Below are 17,740 nucleotides of genomic sequence, written 5' to 3'. Positions count from 1 at the left end.
AAAACTTTGTAGTTTTTAATTTTTTTTTTAATGGGTATGGCTATACCTTTAGGTACATGCATCTAAAATTTTATGGGGTGGCTTGTGGGCTCTGTAAACGAAACCAAGCAAGGAAACAAACATATTTAATGTACCACAAAAATTAGAACCCTTACAATTGATGGATTATTATGTATAATTGATTTTCTTAAAACACTTGTAATTTTTGAAACATGGGAGAGTTCACTGCCGTGTAAGAGTTGCTTGTGGATTCTGTGAACAAAATCAAATAAGGAACAAAAATATTTGAAGTAACAATAGAAAATAATTTGTAAATTAATAATTTTAGTGGCAGAAATGTACAGTTCTTTGGGTAATAATCTGATGATCTTCTTTTTCTTAAGCCCCACTTAGAAAGATGCTCATACTGGTTACGGTTCTGGTTGATGTTCGATTAGTGTGACTTTTAAATGGGGTCTGAAGAAAACTTGCTACAAGGGAGGGTTAATTTAGAGTCTTTTCGACTTTTCTCTCCTTGTAATCTCTCTAGCTCGCGGGGTTTCTCTAGCATCTCCAGTTGTGCCGCTTTGAATAAATCCCCCCCCCCCCCCCCCCCCCCGAACAACTTTACCCAACTCAGTAATCGTCTTTACCTAAATAAACATGTTAAAAACAAGGTAGGTATAAACGAGTACTTGTATTCCAAATAGTTAATTACTTTTCTAAGTGGGGGAACAGATTATGGTCACATTCCTACCATATCTCAAAATACCGACAGCTTTAAAGAAACCGCGCATGTATTTGTGTACAAATTAAAACATGTTTGTGTATTATGTGTTTCACTGAAAGTATAAATAAACTTAACAGGTACAAAGTTTATGTAATGATAGATAGTAACAAGACCCATTTTATTTATAGCACTAGTGAGAATCAAATGGATAAATAATTATAATTTTGTGTTTAACATTAGACGTTGAATTTTTTTCCAAATTGGGGTGTCCTTTCCAGTTTCGCTCTCAAACCATCGCACGCCACTAAAGCAAGTTTAATGCCAGTAATACGTGGAAATTACTCATAATTAACAAACAAACATCATGTTCTATTGTTTATAAGGGCTGCCCACGCATGCACAGTTTGGTCTGTTAGTAAACAATTAGCTGAGATTCCAACCATTTTGACTCTATGGTAAAAGCCACATGGTTTGAAAACTGGCTGATTATTAAAGAATTTTAACCCTTAATTGTGGGATAATTGTAAGGCGTTAAAATAAATCGCTATTTTTAGCATCGACAATGAATAAGGCACAAGCATGCAATGAAGAGTCTGAAGACATAACAATGACTCCCCAAGAATTGCATGTTTTGTCAGAATTAGACAGGTACAAAATGCAGGCTGTAAGAGTAAACTTATTCGCATTAAATTTTACTTTTCTGCAGTCGACAGTATGGGTTCTTAATACTTACTTCTCCTGAGAATGCCAAGAAACGAGCCCTTGTCGTTAAGGTACAGAAGTAGTCCCATTTGCTTATATGATTGTGAATCTAACTCGCTACTTGTAGGCTATCAAGTATTTACAATTAATGGTAATACAAGCACGACAAACTCTGCATCACGATCATGAGGGAAACATAAATCAGTTGGCTTCTATGAAGAAAATAAGCATCGATCCTAAAACGTGGGTGAAGTTGGGACATTTTCATTTGCTTTTGGAAGAATACAGGAAAGGTAATTATAGATGCTTTTGAAAAACGACTACTTGCGGTAATTGTAGCATTATCTGCATATCAGATGTTTTACAAGACACAAGCCGCCAATCACTGGATGGAGCCCACATTTTTGTATGGTCTTGGATTGGTGTACTTCCACTTTAACGCATATCAGTGGTAAGTACTGTTTTTCATTGTAGTCACTAGTTATTTACGGTGGTGGGAACAACCGATAGCTCAATATCTTGAGTGACTCATTGCAATGCAGTTGCAATATCTATTTTTGGTACACGATTGGAAAAGAATTTTATCAAATTATTTCCAAACTTTGGTACCATATCGCCTCAGTTCGGTAAACGATCATGTTCTGTTAGTCATGATGATCTATTTCCCACTTTCGTGTCTACCATAAACGAAGCAAGCTATCTTCCTGTATGACGCTTCTGGCAGTATTTTTCTGTAAAACAAAGTAAAGGTGTTAACTAGCATTCGTAAAGTTTTAAAGCGATTGATCTATTAACACATTTTCATATTAATAATAATAATAATTTTATTGTATAAAGAATATTACATCTTATTACAAGAGCCTTCATAATCATAAAATGTCGTTACAAAAAAAATCGTAATTTATAAAGATATACACAAAAAAAATTTATGTAATTATACATAAGGTTATTCATTAAGGATAAATTGTGAAGAAAATATGACGACTGCAAAGACCTCTGGCAGTAATTGACCCTCACTTATTACATTAAATGGGAGAGATTTGAAATCTTTGTTAAATTTGGGGTAACTCTTATGTAAATCATCATATATCTAAACCGAATGGTTTTTTAATTTGAGTTTATTCCAAATACCTTGATGAAATAAATTGCATTTCATTATGCAAGCACGATATACCCATTATTTTTATGATTTGCGTAAAGGTGAAACATTTATTCGCAATTGAAGAGAAACCTCGACACCATAAGGTAGGAGAGGAAGGATTATGTATGTATGTTTTATTATTATTATTATTATTTTATTAAAACGTTGTGTCTACTACAAATAAAACCTACGAGGGGTTGAACCTAACCTAAAATTTTTTTTCCCTATACATGTATGTATGTAAATAAGACTTGACCCGCCTAATAAGTAACAAGTTACAAGGTAATCAATTTACAAAAAGCAAAAAGATTTCCCTTCAACCCCGGAAGATCTACACACCTGCAAATCAATGCCTACTTTTTTGATATTCCGACCAACCTACAGTCCAACTTTTAAAATGATGGGACATTTTATTTTAAAACAGATTTCGTATAACGTGTTCCGAACAATTTCAGAAAAATTAGTCCATAAATAGGATACGGTCCACGCATGCATGCATGTTTGCGCATGTGCCGTATTTTTTTCAAATCACTTTTACAGGAAGCATCTTCGCTTGAAATTTCGGAAAAATGGCCCACCAATAAGAAATGCGTAATAAATTACTTGCGTCTTATTTTTGTATTTTCTAGAAAACATTTTCTCTTAAAATTTCAGAAAAACCCCTCCGTAAATAAGCAAGTTGGATTTGCGCATCCACTTTTCTTTTTCTCAGTATTTAACCATTTCCTAATTCAAATTGGGGTGCAAATCTTTTAAACATTTACTACCTATCGGATAATGGATCTACCTTGCTTGTAATTTATTTTGTGAAGAAACGCATTTGAAAACATTTTGAAAAAACTCAAATAATTTATTAGTTTCTAGTGTTTTTCATAAAGGCGATGAACCTGGTAGACGTTAAAATTTCGTTTGCTTGCAAATGGAACATCACAGGTGGGTAAAATATTTACGTACAATTTATTGTAACTAGTTTCATCATTATCGCAGAATTTGTTACTTTTTGGACCAAACTTTTATTGGCACACGTATGTATTTAAATGTTGGAAGGCGTCCTCTCCTATACTCATTAAAACTCATTTGTACACTCGATTTCCAGACTAATTGAGGACGTTTAGCTGGGTGACCTGGTAAGTCTTCTGGCGTCAGTTTCTTCGGCGGGGCATTTAAATAACAGAGAATTGAAAATTCAAAAAAAATTAAAAAAATCTGAGCGATGTACACAAGTTAGATGCACTCAAAAAATTTAAATTTAATTTGAAAAAAATTCAAACAAAAATTTCAGCAACAGAACTTTATTAAACATCCACTCTACAGATATTTGAGATTGGCATAAGTTTGCTTGGATCAAAATCAAAATAAGGATCCGCATTGTACATTTGCTATTTATTCGGGAAATCTCATTGATGAATTATGTGCAGATGCACCTTTATGCTGTATCCAACAGTTGCTAACTATCGCTAGAGGTATATTATCAAGAGTACCATTAAATGTAAATGGCACTCTTGAGGTTAATAAATCCTTGTACCGAAAATATCAGCCCACAAATTAAAACCAAAACAGTGGTGATGCCTTAACGTTTTGTTTACATGTGCATTGGTCCCAGACCAATAGTAGACATTTCGTTTATTGAAAATGCCAAGATTTCTTATATAAAAATTAATTTATATGCACTTAATGCTCCCTTCAGTTGAATCTTTGCTTGTTTTCGTGTCCCATTAATTCCAATAATATACCTATATGATTATGCGTGTATGAAACGTGTACCTATATGTATATAAATAATTATGTACCTTAGTGTTCACTGGAGATATTCTTTCTTTAATTTTTTACATGTTTATATTTTATCTGTGGCCATATCAATATTAATTTCTATATGTTATATCGGGTTAGGTGGAAGAGCAGCACATGGCATACATGTCATTGCTGAACCTCGCCCATTCCTAGTGAATAAAGGCATTTATTATTATTATTATTATTCATAATCATACTCTTATTAGACTATATTATTTGATAAGGGAAATTCATACTCTCTTTATTATTTTCTTGTGTATCATTCGCACAATGAGCGACGTCTTTCTAAATCACCTGATTTAAGTCCTTCACAAATTTGGTACGTTTTGTTCAATCCGCCGGACTGATATACTGGGATTCTCAGTGACGGTCCACAAACCATTCTACGACTGATTTTAAATTGGCGGCTTCTATTAAAATAGCCCGGCTTTAAAATATTTGTCTTAGAAATTCATAACAACTTGACATTTTAAAAATTTTTCATTTAGAATTCATCAAAATTAAGGGGAAGATAACAAGAATGTTTTGAAAAAAAAACAAAAATTAGAGAATCGAAAATTTATAAAAATTAAGAATAATCTTAAAAAAAATCCATATTTATTCATCAATTTTATTGGAGATGTGACAACCAGTCACGTTGCTCAGTATTTGGAGTTCGAGTGGTTTTTCTAGACAACCGTTTTCGAGTGTCCATGTTGGCAAATATTGATTTACATTCGCCATCTTGTTATTAGTCTTCATATTGTGCTTAGCAGATGCGTTGGTTCAAAATGTTATATACTCTCTTAAGGCGCAGATAGACCAGCAAGTGAATGAAACATGAAAGAAGTGTTGGGTGAGGGAATGTATCTCAAGAAGAGAAAAGTATGGGGCCTACCATAAATTAATTCGCAGAATCAACCCCCACAATTTAAAAATTTTATTCGTATGTCAGCGGTGGACCCATAGACATATGAGTATTCTCATATGGGTAGACCTTGAGGAACTATTATTACAAGGGGGTAGCAAAATTAAAAGGCAGGATACTCATTTACGTGCCACAATATAATAAAACTCGCACGTTTACTCGCCAAAATATCGAAATGAAATGGAAATTCTGCGAGAACTTGGTGAGCCGGACTTTTGCCTGTTTAGACTGGCAAGAAAAGTGTCGCGAGAATTCTTCCGCGAGTTCTGTCAAATGAACTCGCAATGCTACACTTGCGACAGTACTGTCCGACAGCAAATCGAACGAGTTTTCTTGCTAGTCTAAAGGCACCAGTATAGCTTTATAAGGTTATTATTTTCTTGAGTCGTATATCCAAAATGACGTCCACAACTTATACACTCATTGCGAAAACTTGAGAACATAGTGACTGAAAACAAAATCGGTACAGGAAACAAAATGGCGTGCAAAAACAATTTGTCGGAAATAAAATACCAATTTAGAGGGTAAAAAACGGATTAACCTTTCAAATATAAAATGCGATAAGCGAAATGGACTTTATTTCATGTATTGAAGTTGAGTACAACACTAGTTTTACATAGGTTACTCTTAAAGTTAGATTATGTATACCCATCACCACTAAATACACATGGAACATATCAAAGAAGCCAGGATTTTAAATCACAAGGTTGTTTCTTTGTGCACTTCCCAGTCACTTGACCACTCCGTAGGGTCATTATCGAGGTCATTATTGTGCCCGGGTTGTTTAAGCAGTCTACGGAGTGGCCTTGCAACGGCATTAAATTATGAGAACATACACTTATCAACATACACATACAGACAATAATTTAGAAAGAGAGAAGCCAGTGGACGTTTTTGAAATCAGAATAGCTAGGCAATTGTGTCGTATCAGTTGCAAACGGTTTAAATGTGCAAAATACAATGCCACTGTCACGGAAAGTTCATTTACTGAAACCGTATTTCTAAAATCTGAAAGTTCTCATGTCGCACAATATGGTGATTGCCTGAAGAATGTGTTGCTTCCATATGAAGGTATTTGTCATTTCAGTACTTCGCTCTGCTTGGCAAATGCTAACTACTAACGTTTACTGTATTAGATCCATTTCTTTATCACATGATTGGTCGTAAATGCAAAATGCAGGGACCTTCAAAGTAAGAACTCTACCCATCAATCATAAGTAGTGGTTGGGAGGTACGATAAACAAAAAGCTGATCGGTATAACCGATGCTCACTTTTCAATATGTGGTAGAGGAAAAAAAGCTGCATTAGAAAGTGTGGCTTCTGTTTGTAGGACTCATCAAATCCCATTGTGATCACCAAGAGCAAATGAAAAACTCTTGTGAAAACTCAAACTTGTGACGACTGAAGGGCAACAATATCGGAAAAGGTACAAGTCACAATGAGAACTCACCTCAGTGCATCAGCTGGTGATCGATCCCTCTGCTTAAAAAGAGTACTTTTTCCTGTAAATAAAGAAAAAAAAACATAAAACAGACGAAAGACAAACTAATTACTTATCGCGTGTTCTGAATAGAAGAAAGGTGTATAAAACAATTAGGTAGAAAAATCTCGGAAGATGTTAGACAGAAGAAGAAGATAGAAAAGGAAGGCAAAAATAAGAATAAGCTCCCAAATTTTTTTAATTTTATTCTATTCCTTACATATAATCGAGACCATGTTTTGATCACAGCTAGAAAATGTGTCAAATCGGATTTTAATACAACATTTTTCGATCTGTGTTCAAAAATGGCCCTTAGCAACATTTTTCTTAACTACAGTCGTATGTAATGAAAACATTTTTGGCCAAAATATTTACCTGCAATCCGGTATCAATTGAATTTTATCCCACCGATCTCGAAGTTTTCACTGTAATCTTTCGTTGCGGTCCTGATCTTCAGCGCTTCTCCGATTATCAGGTACCATGAAGTCAGGTCATTGAACTTTCTTCAAGTTGATCGTCCTCTTCTTTCGGCGGATTGAAATCTCCAATTCCACCACAGCCTTGAGCTCCAAGTAAACTTCTGTTCCTTACTTCAGCCCATGCCATCATTGAGGATTAAAGAGTATTTCATTCATTCCACTTGCAAAATCTTGAATAACAAAATGGCGAAAGCACGTTTTTTTTCCCAGAATATACAGTTTTCATGCACCAACTGCTCCAATCTTCACTGTCTATTCTATTTAGTTGAATTGACAAAACTTTTTACATGTGTTCATCTCATTGTTTTACTGGCGAAACTAGTTTAACGCCTTGACCTTGACTGTCTACCACCATCAACACCATGCCAGTGACCACCAACTTCTTTTTTTTGTTTTGTTTTGAAAATGCTTGAATCAGCTAGATTTGTAATGTCTTTTGGGCGACTAACTCAAAGCTATAAAATTCGCTCATTGCTTAAAGTATTAGGCGTTAGACTGTTCTTTGACGCATTGTGCTATAACCGAATTGACTCATGGAAAACAGTTGTAACAAAATGGCGGCAAAATACAAAAACTTTATTTCTTTAAATTTTGGGTATGTGATTTGAAGAACCGCGCATGTGCAAAAGGTGCGACAGAGTTCTCCTTTCACCTATTGTACATTTGAAGAAGGAATACCTCTTTTCTTAAAGAAAATGTTGGCTTTGTTCTTTACAAGAATACCTTCGTCTAATATCAAGCAGTACTGCAGACTAATTTGGTATCTCTGATATGATCATCTCCGTAAACACAGTTCTCATTGCAACAGTTGTATTTGAAGAAGACCCAAAATAAAAAATTGGGTTCCATACCTTTGTTAAGAGACGCTTTTTACATTTGGAGAAGGAATGCTTCTTTGAGCCTAGCACCAAGCACGTTATGTTTTCGTAATGCAAAGCTGTATGTACCTTAAAATAGGTCTAAAGTGTTGAAAATGCAAACCGTTCTTTCTGATAGGCGTGGTGACACTCTCCTTAAACACAATTCTTGCCTTCGCTATTTATATTCGAAGAAGAGTAGCTCGGTATGTTCCTCTAACACAAAAACTACTCAAAATAAATAGGTACCCGAAAATGTACATGTAAAAAAAAAATTTTCTTTCACGCTGAAACTGACGTTCTCCTCAAAATGTTTACTTCTCTTTTTGGATTTAGAAAACGAATACCTCATTGTGTCTAGCACATTATATTCAGAATTTCAAAGCTCTAACATGTTGATCTGGTATTTCTGATGTGATTACATTAAAACACATTATGGGACTGTCTGTCGGTTCGTACATCAATTTTAATCCGAACGGTTTGAAATACTTCCCAGCTCTTGTGTACCTATACTATTATGAGACCTATGAGAACCTGAATTTTCCTTTTTAGTGTGTCTTTGTGACTAATACTAGCATGAATTCCACCCTGTAACCCCGATGGCTAGACATTTTAGCACCGAGACCTAAATACTGCGTAAAAACGATATATCTGTAATGATACTCTAATGAAACTTGAAAGGTCTCGACGTGTCGTGCGGAAAACACTCGATGAACCGCATCTAAAATTTTTAATGTGCTATACGGACCATAAAAGAATGTGTTTCTGAATGTATATTTGTGCCCATCGAAATTGATGAAATATTTCAATCAATCAAATACATACGTTTTCATGCCTAAAATATCTTTGATGTCCAGAGTGAATTTCCCGTCATAGCTCACCAGTGACCGCCAATTTTGTACAAGAAGTACAACTTATTTTAGTGATTAATCAACCTGTTTTCAATTTTTAGTAATGTTTGTTCTGTCTGTTTTTAAAAATTTTGAAATTTTATGTCCGTCGGTCGATAAATACCATGGCGTTGCATGCGCACGCGCGTTATGTAAGTTGCCTAACCTCCCTGCGTAGTAATATGCGGATACGGATAAATTCAAATCATGGTCACAGTAATGCAATTACGCAACTTTATAGGAGATACTTATTCAGTCATATTTTGAAATACCAATTACGTCTGCCTAATTACTACCTACATTACTTCGAACGCCTTTGCAGAGCCACGGAAGTTTACAGCTTTTATTGCGGAAATTTTGGTTTTGAGCGAACAATAGAAATTTTAGTGTGCATAAGTCAGGGGCCTTTTTTTGCATTGTAAACTTTAAATTTCGTCTGGGACATGGGCGTGGAGGTAGATGAATAAAGCGATCCCATCCCATCTACCTGCTTTCTTCTTTCGGCGGGGCGATCGGAAATTTCTTTTTGCCCCCGGGCCTGAAAATTAATTTGGAACGTACGCGTAAATAGAAAAAGCGGCGTGTGGAATAATTAGCATTTGTATTAATTGCGCAGGTTTCGTTATAAACTTCAAATGTAAAGCGGAGAATTGCATTGGCGCTCTGATAGGTCATTTACCTATGGCCCACAGTGTTGTGTTCAGGACAATTCTGATGTCGTCCGCTGCACTTTGGTATATACTTCAAGGACGCCTAGACGACGTAAATATTACAAAAACCGTAAAAGGCGAAAGAAGGTGTTTTCAAATTGTCACCCGTAATAAATAACCTTTCCTGCTGTGATTTATTTATTGGGTTACGCACAAATACGCATCACAATTTAGAAATGGCCCTCGTCCGTCTCTATTTTTGTCTACTTTAGGCATGAGAGTAAAAAAAGGTGCATGCAATTAGGTTTCAACATGCTAGAAACGGCATATTTTGACACTTGGTAAGTGTAATAAATAATCCTTCGGTTCTGCCTTTGTGGATTTTGGATGCACACGATTTTATGGTCATTCGGCACAGAGCCAGAATGTAAAAATGTCTCCGTATACCAGTAAAACAACAGCAAAAAAGTTATTGAAATCAAGAATAGTATGTAAATGACAACTATACTGTGAATTAAATATAATATACTTAAATAATAAATATGAAATAGTTGGCGGTAGTCTCTATTCTTCTGAAGTGGTGCTTTCCACATATTGAGATATATCCGGATATGTGAGTCTAACTAGCGGTTCGAAGATTTTTGCCTCGATATCCTCATCAGTGATGATATAGTCGGCTGAATCCTCCGGCACTTCACATAGTGCCATATTTCTATGCAATCGCACATGCCCTTTATGCTTTTTCGAATTTGTGAAGCCCGCCTCACAATAAACACATTTGTACGGCAAGTACTCGCCGAAATGTACATTTAAGTGCGCGTGTAAATGATTTGGCAAGGCAAACCTCTTGCTACATATTGTGCATGGATAAGCCAAGTCTTCCGTATGTTTTGGGCATTCATTCTTCGCTTTTTGCCGTTCGTTGTGGCAGTGGTTTTTCATATGGCGCTCCATATTAAATTTCCTGTTGAATCCCTTTTCACATTTACCACACTTAAATCGAAGAGTGTTTGTGGATGGTGTAGAATGGTCCTTTTCCATAATTGACAGTCTGTAACAAAGCACAACAGATTCATTCAAGCGTTACACGCAGTGATACTACATTTGCGGTACCATGTGCAGGGTGGTTCAAATTCATGCCTCACCATTGGGATCTCTGTAACGGTGAGAGGTTAAATGGGGGCAAAGTTGCTCCTTTTTGTAACAAAAAAAAAGCTTTGAAAATCACTGAGATATCACCAAAAAACTGAAAATGTTAAATTCCGTTGAACGGGCGGAGAATCTGATTCTGTTATAAGAAATTCCATAGGACGCCAATTGGATTTTTACGGAATGAGATAGCGAACAAAGAAAAAAAATAATGACGTGCCACACTCTATGTGTCTATGCGTTTTTTTAATTACAAAAAGGGGCAACTTTTCCCACTGTATCTCTCACCGTTCGGAAATCCCAATGGTGAGCCACTAATTTGAATGCATTTTTTTAAACCGAAATAGCTTAGTAGGTACATTGGTTGCTTGGTTGCTTTATAATAAGGTAGTAGTATGCTCTACATACATTTACAGGCCGCCTGGCATACCTACATTCAAAATTTACGCTATATATTGCAAAAAGAGTCAACCCCTGCGAAATATTGCATCTTCCTTTTGTGGGTAGCTTTCACCAACATTTTCGAGATATTCACAATTAAGGTTTTACATCGCCAGTATGTGTGTCTAGTCTAGACGATCTTTCCGCCCTTTGAGAGTACCCTCTTCCATAGGCGCAACTAGGGGGGGCTAAGCCCCCCCAAAACCGAAATCAGCCCTCCAAACCATGCGAAAAATCATAATTCGTATGCAGCTTTACTTATTTGCTCTGAAAACCTGTATTTTATTTTTGAACTCGCTTGCTACCCGAGCGGAAGATTGTAGGCGTCGGCGTCGGTCGGTCGGTGAACTAGTGAGTCATCTCTCAAGCTGCAATCATATTACCAGTTTCTTCAGCAACCTGTGAAAGGTCATTTTCGGCTATGCGAAATTTATGAGCTGGTTAAGAACAACAAAATGGCTCAAGACCGTTTCTCTAATATTTCTCTTTGATATATAGAAAGGGATGTTTCCGTCGATTCCGAACAAATTGTTAATAAATTTGCAAAAAAAACTAGAAAAATACCTTTACGCCTGTAGTAACATCAATAAAATTTACTTCTTGTATTTTTTTGTAATAATAAACGTATAAAAATATAGAAAACGAGCTCCTGGGTATTGCTATAGCATGTGGAAAACCAAATTTTGAAACTGGCGTTAAATTTGGTCTTATTCCAAGTGGTTATGTATCAAATTTCTTTTAAATCCTCCATAAATAAGAAAGTTGGCACTGCGCATGCGCAAAATCAAATTTTGAAAATGGCGTTAAATTTGCTTTTATTCCAAGTGGTTATGTATCAAATTTCGCAAAGCAAAGGGCACTGTGAATGCTGATCGATTAGGCTCAACTTTTGGAATTGCGTCTTATATGGCTAAAGCCATGAGCATAATGAATTTCATGCAATTCGGTTCATAACTAACGGAGATGTCAAAAGGGCCTTCTTTATTTTTTGGCCTACATTGCCAATTCACGAACTCCGATCTACAAATATGATAATGAATCCACCTGCAAAATTCGTTTACGAGATATCGTGCTAACGGACGAACAAACGGACAGGCACCGCAAAATAATAATAATAAAATAATTTGATAAATTTAGATTTGGTAATGTCTTTAATAAAGTGAATGTGATGCTCAGAATTCAGATAATTTTCAACTTAGTGGAATGGGAATGCTAAGGAAAAGATATAAAACTGAATGGTTTTTTGGAATGGGGTTTATAATTTACACCGCGCTGTAGCCCCCCCAAAAGTTGAAGTCTAGTTGCGCCTATGCCCTCTTCCGACACTCCGTTCTGCAGATATTTGCACTGAAAGTTTTGACATCACCAATAGACTTGCCCTTTATGAGTACCCTCTTCTGACACTTTTCAAGATATTCGCTTCAAGTTAACCAACAAATATATCTCGTTCAGACGACACCCTTTGTGAGTACTGTCCTCCGACAAACAGGCCCGCAGCCAGAATGAAGTAGCAGGGGTGGCCGGTATTTTTTTAGGTGGGGCTTAAGAAGTGTTTGATAACGACTTCCTCTGTAATTGTTGTAAAGGAACCATCAACCGAATTTCCAGTGGGGCAAGACCACGTTCTAGGTGGGGGAGCCCCACCTGGCCACGGGCCTGCCGACAAACCGTTTTCGAGATATTCACTCTTAAAATTTGACTTCACCAATGGATATATTTCTTCCAGGCGTCCCAATCGCCCTTTGTGAGTACCCCCCCCCCCCCTCCGACAATTTGATTCTTGAGATATAATGAATTATTTCACGATAAAGGGTCGAGGAGAAGGACTATGGTTGGTAGAAATTAATTCCTTTCGTTGAGACTTTTCATTAAAGTAGGTACCATGACTGAAACCAGTTCCTCCCATTTTTTAATTCTTAAAAAATCCGCTAAAAAATGTTGAAAGTCAATTTGTGTTTCATTTAGAGTTTTTATTGCGGTTTTTTGGGTCCGTAAATGTGTTAGTAATTAATCATTGTAGGTCAGCGAAAAAACCTTTATGTAATGAATTAAATTGATCAGAAAAGTCGCGTGTCCGCCTCTAGTCCGCCAGTGGTAGAAAAGAATTGGTGCTGTATTTTGATCCCGATATAATTAAAATGAATTGCTTAATTGTTATCAATTTTTAAATTACAACTCGAAGGACTCCTTCCGTCCTTGAATACGGGAACGCCCATAGTATAAATCGCACAATTAATTCAGGTTAGATAACGATAATTGCGTAGGCTTAGCCTTCAAAACTACCTACTATCTCAGCGTCCAATAATTATTTGCGTATTTTTCCGTTTCGCAATCTGAGCGATACTAACACGGTAATCAAGGACCGATAGATTGAAAAATATTTCGAGTGTGCAAAATAAAAATTGTAGAAGGAAAGAGTACAAGTTTGCTACCCTGGTTCTCATTCCAACCCAGCATCACTCATCCGTCAGTAAAGAATTTATGAATTTTTCAATGCTTGTTGCCAACTTATGTCACAGCAACGCTTTGGACACGGTATCATTCCTCCATATATCTTTTATTCCACCTCTCCCAATCCATCCCACACCAAGATGGAACGTATCCTGACATAGGGTATCTATCAACCATATTCATATCTTATGTTGTCGTATAGCAAATTGATTCCTCTGGTCAAAATCTTTAGAAAACATAGACACAAAAGTTGCCTCCAATTCCAGTTGAATCGGAAGTGATACCGAACGTTTCAATATGCTATCGGATAGACCGTAAGGACATAGGTATAAAATTGTATTTGACACAATTTTCGTATCTCGTCAAATAAAAGAGATATTGAGGTGACTGTTATCTCGAACACATTGTATAATGCGAGTAGATTCTCCGAAATATTGCATTTTCCTATTTATTTTGTTTTTGTCAGTACTCTTCTCTGACACTCTGTTGTTGACATATGAGGAATGATAACTGATCTGGATAAGAGGTTGATGAGGAGAGGTGTGGTTGATAGAAATTAATTCCTTTCGCTGAGACCTTCTATCAGAGTACCATGAAGGACAAAACCATTCCTCTCCTCCCCTAACCCTAAATGGGCAGTAGTTGATAGAAAACAATTCCTTTATTTAGAACACTATGTAAAACCAATTTAAATCATTTATATTTTAAGAATGTTTACTGTGGTGAAAATTGAGATTTGTGTCAAGTTCTAATTTAATTGATGCTCGGGAACCGTATTTGGGAGACCAGCCATCGTTTTTTTTGTGGTATTAAATTTGGAACTGGAAGCTATTTGTTTTTAGACGCCCATAAATTTTTCCTATCGTGGGGTTAACGTTTCAACGAGAGTTTCCGGTCGAGGCGAAGCGAAAGCTATACATTTTAATGAAATACATAAATATAGCGATGTACGCACTCTTCCTCGAGTTAAATTTAGGCCATTTAATTTTAAATTAAGTTGGAAAACAAGACTGTCTGTGTATTTCTAGGACCCCATGTTGAAAATATCAGAAAATATTAAAGCGTCGCGACGTCTATTCCCAGTCATAACATTCTCAAAAAGTTCTTAAAATAAATGGCCTAATCATCTCGATCTAGCATTCCGCCATACTCAATCAAAAATAAAAACCAAATGCAAAACTAATTAGAATACCTTGATTTATAATTACTAATTTCAATTTAAAATATACGCAGTGTTCTGTAGAAATCATTAGCATGTAGGTAATTAGTAATTAGATATTGAATTATTTCCCCCCCCCCCTGGTGACTGGGCTGTTACCCTTTTAGGAAAATGCAATGTTTAATGGCGACAGTCGTTAATAGTGCAAGGAGCCATTGATTGATATGTAGGAGCTTAGTGTCCTCGTATCAAGGTACTTAGTGTATTAACAAATTATATTCATTGTTGCATAAAAACGCAATTACCTATTCTCATTGCTAGCGGTGGCGTCACCACCATTTTAGGTGGGATGTGCAATTTTTCTTGTAAGGTGTAGGTCGCGGTCGATCCCAAATTAACCTTTTATAAAAGTTATTATCCAAAGAACTTGACCAGGTAAAATACTGTTTCAGCTCTTCAAAAAAAGAGCCACTAATCCACAACATGTTTTAAGCTTTAAAATGTCTACATTGAAAGAGTGTGTTTTTTATGTTCAACCCTTTTCGAATTTTTTGAACTTGAATTTTTGTGATGCAAAACAATTTTCATGTACAGCGCCATACTAGCAGATCGCTAGTGAAAGGAGAATGATTTACCATTTTGGGATTGTGGTGGTCATTTTCTTAAAAAAATTAAAATTTGTCAATGTTGTTGCTGTAAAACCTTTTAAGTGTGTGAATTTGTATCTGAGATTCAGGTGTCGTTCTTCAATCCAGAATTATGCTTTCAAGAAGTGCATCCGGAAATATGTAATAAGCATAATTTCGCATCGGTAACTTCTGTCGCCCCCTCCCCACCCCCCTATCACCCAGTAATAGTCACGCAGGAAAGTAGCGTTGAGATCTATTACTTGCTTTAATTGGTTGCCCATTTGCTCCCACGGTGGACTTAAAACATGCATAAGTCGCAATTTGTTGCAGTACAGTTTCGGCATAGAAAGTGGTAGGTACACAACTCTCGTTACTCGGACCTGCTCACACGATGTGAGCATCCAACTGATCCAACATATAGTGAGTCAGCAAGTCACCACCTACCCCTTTCTTTTCTGAATGTGTCTGTTGTTTGTCGATGGGGAAGTGTTGACTTTTGCAAAATTATATGCGAAATAAACCGGGTTCAGAATTTGGTTTAATTCTACATTTCCACCTTCCGGATTATTAGTTGAAACCCTCCCCCATAACATTCTACCTCTTCGTACGGGCTGCTCCGGAGTCTGTAGCAAACCTATCATCGAGATAGGTGTCCCCACTCTGAGGCATAATGTAAGTAATTGTGGTATTCCCAGGCTATACCAACAGAAATCGACAACGATATATTTCTGCCATTTGCCACTTTTCAACAGAAATGGCAGTTTTTTTAAATAAAAATGGAATGTATTTCATTGTCAACTGATTTCAACACATAACCTTAGTGGTAAGACCTGTTCACCATAATTAAATTTTGCATCAGACTAGTCACATGATTTTTCATTTAACAATACGTCGAGAGGTTTTACACTTGTTGGCAGAGATAATCATCTTATAGTGATAATCTTCTGTAAATAATTGCCCATGCAAGCGTTTCGTTTTCATAAGACCACTATCAATTCCAGTCACACATTTGAAATTCCCTCCATTCTACGTAACCCTAACGGTCAAACCACAAACAGTTTGATTTCTGCGGGAAAAGCAGATTTGCATGAAATTTAATAATTATAATTACGAAATTTTGCTATACAGATCTCACTTTTCGCATTGGAGAGTCTTTTAAAGAAATATTACATATCTGTTTATGAGTTGCTCAACTTAGCGCCAATTTGTAAGCGAAAATTGTTGGTTAGTACTATTGATTTATGATCGATTAATCGTTTATAAGTTTTGGAGACTTACCCGCAGCACTAGGTACACACCTTCAATGAAATTTCGCAAAAAAACGGCCAAAAGTATCGCTTTCTAATCAGTACTCGATTAACGAACTTAACGCGTTGGCTCAACAGGGAGGAAATTACAGGAAACGATATTACCCCGTTAGGGGTTGGCACTACAGACTATATTAATGTAGGGGAGGTCATATCTGGTGGTTGTTGAACGAATTCTTAGGTATATTTTGTGGTACACGTCGGGTTTTTGAAAAACCTAGCAATTCCGTTTCTCCAACAGATGCGGACACCAAGTAAAATCCTGTGGTGTATGAAATAAGGGTATTATAAAAACGAAGACTACTTACTTCGCAGCGCTACAGCGGCAACGAGACGAATTAATCATTTCCATGAATCAAATCCTCACACTACATGTTTCATACATTGTGTGATTATGAAAACAACAAACCATTATGAATTCGGGTGCAATCGACTAGTCGGCAAATATTATATCTTGATAGAACCAGTTCAAGCTGAATCAAATCCAAAAATTGACAATCTCCGTAGCTTCATAACCTTTCATTATACGATGGCCATATGGCATTATAACTGTCTGGGGACACACAAATTTATTTCTTTTCCTTAAAAAAAACCTAAAGTTGGTTATTAATCAAGTGCAGATTATGGAATCTAGAATCAGTTCCCCTGTACCAGTTATGTTGCATTACTTGCACCTCCTTAGTCACTAATAAGCCCCTCCACCTACGATGCAACATGAAAGCGAAGCAATGTCGACTATGATCACTTCCTATAACGTAATGGATGAATTCACACACTGGGCAATATGCTTATCTGTGATGCAGGTGAATGAGCAAACAAATCAACTCAGGAAATCTGAGGTAGCGCCCTTAAAAAAATTATAGTAATTCACTGTAAAGATAACAGGTCACAGGGTTGTCCTAATAATCTCAAAACGAAATGATGTGGTATAATAAGATTTTAACACCAGATGACCAATGGTCATTTCAACATACAGTTGCTTTGGAAAAACCGCATC

The 17,740-nt window shown here is 36.3% G+C and overlaps 1 protein-coding gene across 4 annotated transcripts in view; it reads left to right on the top strand.

Annotated features, from left to right (window-relative positions):
* Positions 1 to 631: 631 nt before the first annotated feature.
* LOC116165255 (lysine-specific demethylase 6A) overlaps positions 632 to 17,740 on the top strand; it is an 84,589-nt gene continuing 67,480 nt past the window's right edge. The window contains exons 1-6 of one of the 4 annotated variants that reach the window (XM_031479534.1): positions 757 to 846; positions 898 to 1,120; positions 1,264 to 1,357; positions 1,416 to 1,482; positions 1,539 to 1,704; positions 1,751 to 1,862. In XM_031479534.1, the coding sequence (XP_031335394.1) occupies positions 1,105 to 1,120; positions 1,264 to 1,357; positions 1,416 to 1,482; positions 1,539 to 1,704; positions 1,751 to 1,862 (455 nt within the window). In that variant the 5' untranslated portion in view covers positions 757 to 846; positions 898 to 1,104. Of the gene's footprint in view, positions 657 to 736; positions 847 to 897; positions 1,121 to 1,263; positions 1,358 to 1,415; positions 1,483 to 1,538; positions 1,705 to 1,750; positions 1,863 to 17,740 lie in introns of those variants that run through there. The other 3 variants (XM_031479530.1, XM_031479532.1, XM_031479531.1) reach the window with 3 other exon arrangements.

This window comes from Photinus pyralis, unplaced genomic scaffold, assembly GCF_008802855.1.
Source record: "Photinus pyralis isolate 1611_PpyrPB1 unplaced genomic scaffold, Ppyr1.3 Ppyr1.4_LG3a, whole genome shotgun sequence".
NCBI classification, from domain to species: Eukaryota; Metazoa; Arthropoda; class Insecta; order Coleoptera; family Lampyridae; genus Photinus; species Photinus pyralis.
The sequence above is the reverse complement of the archived record's forward strand: the minus strand, read 5'-3'. Positions and strand labels throughout refer to the sequence as shown.